The sequence below is a fragment of the Mandrillus leucophaeus genome, unplaced genomic scaffold (genome assembly GCF_000951045.1).
Source record: "Mandrillus leucophaeus isolate KB7577 unplaced genomic scaffold, Mleu.le_1.0 Scaffold224, whole genome shotgun sequence".
NCBI classification, from domain to species: Eukaryota; Metazoa; Chordata; class Mammalia; order Primates; family Cercopithecidae; genus Mandrillus; species Mandrillus leucophaeus.
The window spans coordinates 2,949,754-2,958,286 of NW_012102299.1; the positions used below are offsets into that span (position 1 = coordinate 2,949,754).

Here is an 8,533-nt window from a genome sequence, read left to right on the forward strand (position 1 = left end):
ACAAAGGAATACTAATGTTTAAAACCAAATACTTGGCTGGCTGGATGCAGTGGCTTATACCTGTAATCCCGGCACTTTGGGAGGCCGAGGCAGGTGGATCACTTGAGGTCAGGAGTTCGAGACCAGCCTGGCCAACATGGTGAAACCCCCTCTCTACTAAAAATACAAAAATTAGCTGTGCGTGGTGGCACACACCTGTAATCTCAGCTACTCCGGAGGCTGAGGCAGGGGAATTGCTCAAGCCCGGGAGGTGGAGGTTGCACTGAGTCAAGATTGCACCACTGCACTCCACCCTGGGTGACAGGGTGAGACTCCACCTCAAAAAAAAAAAAAAACTTGGATAAATAACCACTTTATCAAATTCAACTTCAAGTTGAATTAATCTAATTATTGGTATGTAAACACAACATCATTGAGAGGTTATCAACAAATACAGATATGACTTTAAGCAAGAGGAAAACCTCAGTCTACAGCCAGAGGATGGCATCATTACTTATGCAATCATCTTTCAATTCCATTTCCTTGGCTCTACAAGTAAATCAGAAACAAGAGATGGAATACAAAGATTTTCATATATCTGAGTTAAAATTTCAGAGAACTAAATTTTTGCCAATAAATACCAATAAATGGTCCATTGCCCAGGGGCTTCGGAAAGCCTTGCTACTGAGTCAAAAGCTGAGTAACTGTTAAAGAATGCTATCTAGGCCAATCTCCCCAGGAGGGTGAGAAGGAATATGCAAAACCTCTATAGTCCATCTAGTCAGAATAACATATTTCAATTGCTTCAAGAGTTTCTTTTTTGAAAATACTTTATGGTAGTGATTTTCTTTTCCTAAAGAATACAAAAAGCAAAGCCTCTCTCCTTCAAAATATCATACACTAATGCAACAAAAAGCTATTTCTTATATTCTTTTATTCTGTGTTGCATCCAAACATTGTTTTACTTTAATCATTTATCTCCATAAAATCTGAATTGCTAATTAAGGCCTACTCCCTAGATACCAAATTCCTTACCTAACAAAATGGCAGTTTACAGAGCTCTTAGATATATGCAGCATAGAGGTGGCCAATATTCAGAAGCTACATTTTCTTATACTGCCCAAGTGATTACAAATAACCAAAATATTTGAAATGAATTAAAAATTATTTATGGTCAGAAATACACTTGAGGATAAATCCCAGGAATGCAAACACAGGAGAAAAAAATAAGTGTAGAATTCATTCTGTATCACCCAGTAATATTTGCTATAGTGAGTCCATTTTCAAGGCAGATTCCTAGGTTTTTAATGCTTGTAATGAAAACCTGGGGAGGGGAAGAAAAAAGGAAACACAGTTAAGGAAAAACCTTTGAAACTCAGACAGCTTTTTCTCCCTGCCCAAGTAAAATAACTTTATTTCTATACATTTCAAATGGTACTTTATTCTTGATTGTGACGTATATACAGAATCAATGTGTTAGTTCAGTATTATGCATCAAATGTACGTCTACGACAGTAAGGTCCCCCTCAAAAGGTGATACATGTAGTTTGAGAAAAATACGAGCTACTTTGTTAAATCGGGAACAGTGAAAATGCCACCAACTGATGGAAGCTGAGGTGGGATGTTTTGATGAAGATGTTTATAATGTCCAACTAACCTTATTTTTAAAATAATGCCTTTTATCTTCTTCTCAGTATGGGATGCAAGTCAGAATGGTGGGGAGGGAAGCTTTCTTAAAAATGCCAATGCTGGACAACCTCCATCCAGAGATTCTGATTTAAGTATTCTAGAGTGTCATTTTTGCAATGGTATTTTTAAATAACAGCAGAAAATGTAATTTAAAGACATTTTGGGACATTATTATTAGACTTAGAAATAAATAATAACAGTATCACCTAAGTCTTCAAAAATCCTAACCAAAAAACGCATCAATTAATGAGATCTAATATATTTGCAAAGTCTACTGCACTCTGCAAACTTCTTTTACATATGTAATCTTTCATGATCCTGACAACTCTGACACTTTCCATTTAGACTGCCTCCATTTTGTAGAGGAGGAAATCAATATAAGAAACTATCTCTTTCAGCATTTCATTTTACAACTCTCATAAATATGTACCTAAGTGAACCCAGATCCTTGCAAGAGCAAATATAACCCAACTGTTCGTCTGTCAGAGGCATCTGAACCAGAGCAACTCCATCTTTAACAGCGGCTGGATAAAATAAGGCTGAGACCTGCTGGACTGCATTCCTAGGAGGTCAGACATTCTAGGTCACAGGATGAGATACGGGGTCAGCACAAGACACAGGTAATAAAGACTTTGCTGATAAAATAGGCTGTGGTAAAGAAGCTGGCCAAAACCAAGACGGTGACAAATTTGAACTTGGGTTGTCCTCACTGCTCATTATAAGCTAACTATAATGCATTAGCATGCTAAAAGACACTCCCACCAGAGCCATGACAGGTTACAGATGCCACGGGAACATCAGAAGTTACCCTATAAGGTCTATAAAGGGAAAGAACCCTCAGTTCCAGGATTTGCCCACCCCTTTCCCAGAAAACTCCTGAATAATACACCCCTTGTATTAATCAGCATATAATCAAATAACCATAAAAATGGGCAACCAGCAGCCCACACTGCTGCTCTGCCTATGGAGCAGCCATTCTTTATTCCTTTACTTTCTTCATAAACTTGCTTCTACCAGTTTACTCTATGGATTCCCCTAGAACTCTTTCTTACACGAGATCCAAGAACCTTCTCTTGGAATCTGAACCGGGACCCCTTTCTGGTAACACATTTTAAAGGTTTCATCCAGTTTAGAGATCCCTATTTTTTCTTTATGCTTTGTTCCATTTTTCTTTTGCATAAAAGTTACGTGGGAGTTGTGCATGCATATTTTAAATCTAATTAATAAGAGTCATGGGCAGATAGGAAACAAGAGCCACTCTAGAAAATGCAGTCCTGCAGATCTAAATGGAGGTCACCATCACCCTTTAAGAATCTGATGAAAGGGCTGGGTGCGGTGGCTCATGCCTGTAATCCCAGCACTTCGGGAGGCCAAGGCAGAGGGATTACTTGAGTCTAGTCTGGGGTGACATGGTAAAACCTCATCCCTACCAAAAACAAAACCAGAAATTAGCCGAGCACAGTGTCACACGCCTGTAACCCCAGCTCCCTGGGAGGCTGAGATGGAAGGATGACTTGAGCCCAGGCGGTGGGGGCTGCGGTGAGCTGAGGCCACGCCACTGCGTTCCAGCGTCGGGGACAGAGTGAGACTCTTGTCTCAAAAAAACAGTGAATCTGATGAAAGCTTCCAGAGGAAAATGTAAATAAACAGAATATCTTACATACAATTTAGAGCGTTCTGTTTTCTGCTTTTTGTCTTGTTACTGTTTTAATAAATGAGGAGTGCTACAGCAATGTGCTGAGAGAATAACTTATTTTTGCACTCTAGTGGAACACAGAATTTGATTTTTCCACTACAACGTGAGGCTTATAGTTTTTTAAAAAAAGATTCTAAACTTGACCATACACACTCTTCTTACCTTTATGAGAGGACTCTGATTTTGAGAAATGCCGTGTGGAACTCTGCTGGTTTGTAAAATGAGTGTAATCCAAATCTTCACCATCTGTCACGATAGGTGGTGGTGGCCTAAAAGAAAGCCGAAATTTAAAGGGGCATTCTAAGTAACGCTTACTATAACTCCACCTCTCATTGGATTGAAAGGTAAAAACATTTTCTCGCGAAATCAAAAGCCAAAATGCTTCAGAATTCACACTGTAGTTCTTGGACAGTTGCATGGCCTTGAATAAATGATTTATCTTCCCGTTCCTTTGTTTTGATGTCATAATTCAATAAAAACAAGTATCTCCTCAACAACTGACACATGTTAGGAACTGTGCTAGATAAACAAAGATTAGTATGATGTGACCACTGCCATTTATAAGAAATAAACTTTGTTTTGGTGCATCTTCCCAAGTCAAAGAAAAAATAAGAGAATAAAGAACAGAAAAGAAGAAAATAATAAAGTCAAGGAAGGAAAGGAAAGGAAAAAAAAGAGAAGAGGGAAGGGTAGGAGGCAGAAAGGAGGGAGGAAACAGAAACAGAATTTCATGATCAAAGTTCCTTTATCCACTAGGTGGCAAAACAGATCTTAATATATTTGCAACTTCTATGTAATACACTTGTAAACAAAATAAAAAATAAAATAAAATTTTTACTAAACTTTTTATTAATTACTTAACATAGATTTATGCAAACATGTGGCACTGAAGCAGAAAACCTCTCATTCTTTATTTCCCAAAGGTGTACTCAAAGTTTGCACTAAAGGATGGCACCAGATTAAGATTTATCAAATATATAACCATACTGTAGGCCATTATGTATATTTATATGTAAAATCTAGAAGCCATAAGTATTCTGAGGTTTGTAAAGTTAAAATTGGTTTGGTACAACGGGCTCTGTCATGTAAAAATAAAAGCAAGTGTTTTCAAATTTTTTATCTTGTCCTCAAGCAATAAATCTTTCCCTGGGTATTCAGCATCCAGAAGAGGTCAGCATGGGATATAAACTGGTATATGTGCTGAGGACTATGCTACAGGTTCTACATAGATTATCTCAATTAACTTTCAGGACAAGTCTACATGCTAACTATCACATACATATTTTAGAGTCAGATTAGGTTAGATGAGGTAAATAATCTGTCCATGTTCACACAGCTGTTAAGTGGCACACCCAGGCCTCAAACTCAACTGGATTTCAAAACCAGTGTTCTTAACTACTCTAGTATGCTCTACTACATACGTGTGTATTTTTATCAGGAGCAGCATCATCTGTATACAAGACTATATGTATATATGTGTATTTATATATACGCATTTGTATATTTTCATAAGTATACTTTCATAAGTATCTATACTTATACTTTCAAATATCATTTCATGCATTTGTTGTATACATATAAGTAATGGAAACAGTGAATAATACATTTTTCTAATTTTTATTTTTAAATCATTTGTTTACAAATATTGGAAATTAAATAGTGTTTTTCTTCAATACCTGATATTTATAACACTTATCTTTAAAAAACAATGTAAGACTTGGTAGAAAAATTGACACAAATCAATCTGACTCTAGGATTAAAGAACTTAGCTTCAAAAAGCAAACAAGTGGCTTCAGAAGTGACTCAGGCCCAAGAAAACAGAGTTAGTAGTTAGAGTGACCCAGTCTGTTGCTCTCTCTTTTATTAATGTCATTAGGCAGTCAAAAATCAGGAAACAGAAGTTGAGCGGGACTCACAAAAACAATCCATGATTATTGCCTCACCATCAACTCATCATCACGGAAAAGCATGCTAAAGTTATGAAACAAAGCACAGGATGCCCAGAAGTTTTCTAGCATGTCCATGTAAGGATAAACAAATCAATCTAGAATGGCTTCAGTGCTCTTAAGTATACTGTTCTGCTTAGTTTCATGTTACACAGAGAACAAATCTTGCTGCCAGGAGTCCTACATCAAATTATTTTGTTATACCGGAGACAACTGTTTTAAAGTTAAGGGCATATATATCCAAGTTAGAAAAATCTTATTAACCAACACTTTGTTGTACAGTTTATTGTATTAAGACTGCCTGTTTCCTATCTTTCTCATGAAATAATTTACATCTTTAACTTAGTGATATAGCCAAATACTTCATAATTCACTTCAAAATTCATTTAAGAAACCCTCCTAGACACTTAAACCAGGATGTCTCTCTATGTTCTTATCATCTTGTACTTTTCATCCATAGTACTTAACAAATCGTAATAGTTATTTGGATAATTATTGTTTTAAATTACAAACTCATGAGAACATGACAGAGTTCATTCTTGTTGACTGATGTGTACCCCAATTACGTGTGAGCAATTATTAGGATGCTCAATAAATACTGGATAAATGAAAAATGGGAGACAAATGTATTTCACATCCATAAGAATGCTTAAGGAATAAAATGAGATTTATAAAATATTTATTTTTCCTAAGGAAAAAATGTAAGTAGAGTAACAATATTACCATTATCAAATCCTGTAGTTAAAACAATTTGGAACACGGGCTGAAATTTTTTCCAGTTACAAGAGTTAGAATTCAGATTGCTAAGTGATCCTCTATTTCCTTAAAAACAGTAGAAAACTTCTTTCAATAGTGTTCTGTAGTTCTCCTCATAGAGATCTTTCACCTCCTTGGTTAGAAGTATTCCTAGGTATTCTGTGTGTGTGGTTATCGTAGATGGGATTGAGTTCTTGATTTGATTCTCAGCTTGAACCTTACTGGAATATAGAAATGCTACTGATTTTTGTACATGGATTTTGTTTCCTGAGACTATGCTTAAGTTGTTTATCAAGTGTAGGAGATCATAGATGATACAAATAAATGGAAAAGCACTCTGTGCTCATGGGGTTGGAAGAATCTACATTGTTAAAATGTCCAGGTCAGGCACGGTGGCTCATGCCTGTAATTCCAGCACTTCGAGAGGCCAAGGCAGGCAGATCACCTGAGGTCAGGAATTTAAGACCAGCTTTGCCAAGATGGTGAAACCCTGTCTCTACTAACTATACAAAAATTAGCTGGGCAAATAGCTAAGACATGGAATCAACCAAAATGCCCATCAACAGTTAATTAAAGAAAATGTGGTATATATACACTATAGAACACTACACAGCCATAAAAAAGAACGAAATCATATCGTTTGCTGCAACATGGATGCTTCTGGAGGGCATTATTCTATGTGAATTAACACAGAAACAGAAAACTAAATATTGCATGTTCTTACTTATAAGTGGGAGCTAAATCCTGGGTTCACATGGACTTAAAGATGTGGATAATAGACATTGGGAACTCCAAAAGGAGGGAGGGAGGCAAGGGCTGAAAAACTTCCTACTGGGTACTCTGTTCACTATCTGGCTGACAAAGTCAAAACTACAAACCTCAGTACCACACAATATACCCTTGTAACAAACCTACACATGTATCCCCAGAATCTAAAATAAAAATGGCAATTTTTGAAAAATAATAACAAAAGTTAAACACACATACACAAAGAGTAGAAAATTCTGTAACAGACAAAGAAGTTGGATTGTTGACCATAAGTATTACAAACTGTACATGAGAATTTGTTTCTCCTCTACTACTACTATTACCACACTTCAGTAATAAACATCTTGACCTAGGAAGTGCCATGTTTTTCAATCCTTGAAACCAACTCTTTCTGTATAGCTAGCTAGCTAAACTTTCCCACCATGATTAAATGTGAAAGAGGAAAACCACAGATTCTAACCAGAAAGCATACATTCTGATATTAGTTGTGCAAGGTATCTACATATGCAAGATATATAAGCTTTAACGTTCAATAATGAAAATACAGGTTTCATAAAATTCTTACTTTTTTTTGTCATATATACAATCCTTCTAAAATGACATTTAAAGACAAATGTTCCTCTAAGATAAAAACAAAAATTTCAATTCTACTAGCTGTAAGTCACTTTTCATTCACTTATAATAGTCATTTTTAATACAGGATCATTTGATTATTCACTCTTTCAGTATGCCAAATATTTCTGAAGTATGTATTACATTCCAAAAACTCATTTTCAGACTTTAATAAACTTTCTTAAGAAATCATCCAATACTGTTCCATCATATATGCTGTCAATGGTATTACTATTCTAAAGAGACCAAGGATTTGAAGACCGCAGAATCAGCCTAAAGATGATTTAAATTCATTTGACTAAAAAAAAGGATAATAATCCAGATGTATTTACTTAGTGAGAACAGATTAGCTGCTGCTTCTTTTACTTGGATACTTTGGGAATGTACTAACCCTACAGAGTTCTAAAAAAATGTTTGGTGTGTGCTTAACCAAAAGCTACAAAAGAAAGATTTTCTATAACTAGACAGAATATGCCACCATAGTTCTCAGAGCAATACAAACCCAATGTAATTTTCTGAAGGGTTATCTTCTGAAAGCAAATGAGTTTTAAAATAGAGGATGACTTTTTAAGGACACTAAATACATTCACTTGAAGGAAACAAGTCTAGGAACTTCAGTGTGGGCATGAGTAGCAACAACAGTGTCAATTATTCAATGAAATAAACGTTGTAAGAATTGATAAATAATAATCAAGAATAAAATTCAAATTTGAATAATTCAGAGTTTTCAAAATGTTAAATTTAGTGTTACTTTTTTGTCCTGTTTTTAACAGTTCTTCACATTCCAATCATGATTTCCTTTGAAAGGTAACAAAAAGCAATTAAAAAAAAAAAAAAGAGGTTACTTCCCCAGAGACTTAAATGTTGACAATGTGAGGTAGAAAGACAGCATCTGCTCCATAACTATGATGCATGACTGTTTGAGATAAATCAGAAAGTATGTACACCATAGCCACACCTATCTGCCAAGCAGGATTTAGACAGTCTGCAAGGATTCAAGATTTTGTCAAGGGCACTGGGACTCAGAAAGAAAGGAGTTTGAGCATGTACAAATGTCACACACACACATCGGTGTGGCTATGAAACC

General features: G+C 35.8%; 1 protein-coding gene across 1 annotated transcript in view; it reads right to left on the reverse strand.

Annotated features, from left to right (window-relative positions):
• Positions 1-802: 802 nt before the first annotated feature.
• CCDC50 (coiled-coil domain containing 50) overlaps positions 803-8,533 on the reverse strand; it is a 45,876-nt gene continuing 38,145 nt past the window's right edge. Inside the window, exons 11-12 of the mRNA XM_011981359.1 lie at positions 3,527-3,633; positions 803-1,303 (exon numbers count right to left, since the gene is read on the reverse strand). Of these exons, the coding sequence (XP_011836749.1) occupies positions 1,284-1,303; positions 3,527-3,633 (127 nt within the window). The 3' untranslated portion in view covers positions 803-1,283. The remainder of the gene's footprint in view (positions 1,304-3,526; positions 3,634-8,533) is intronic.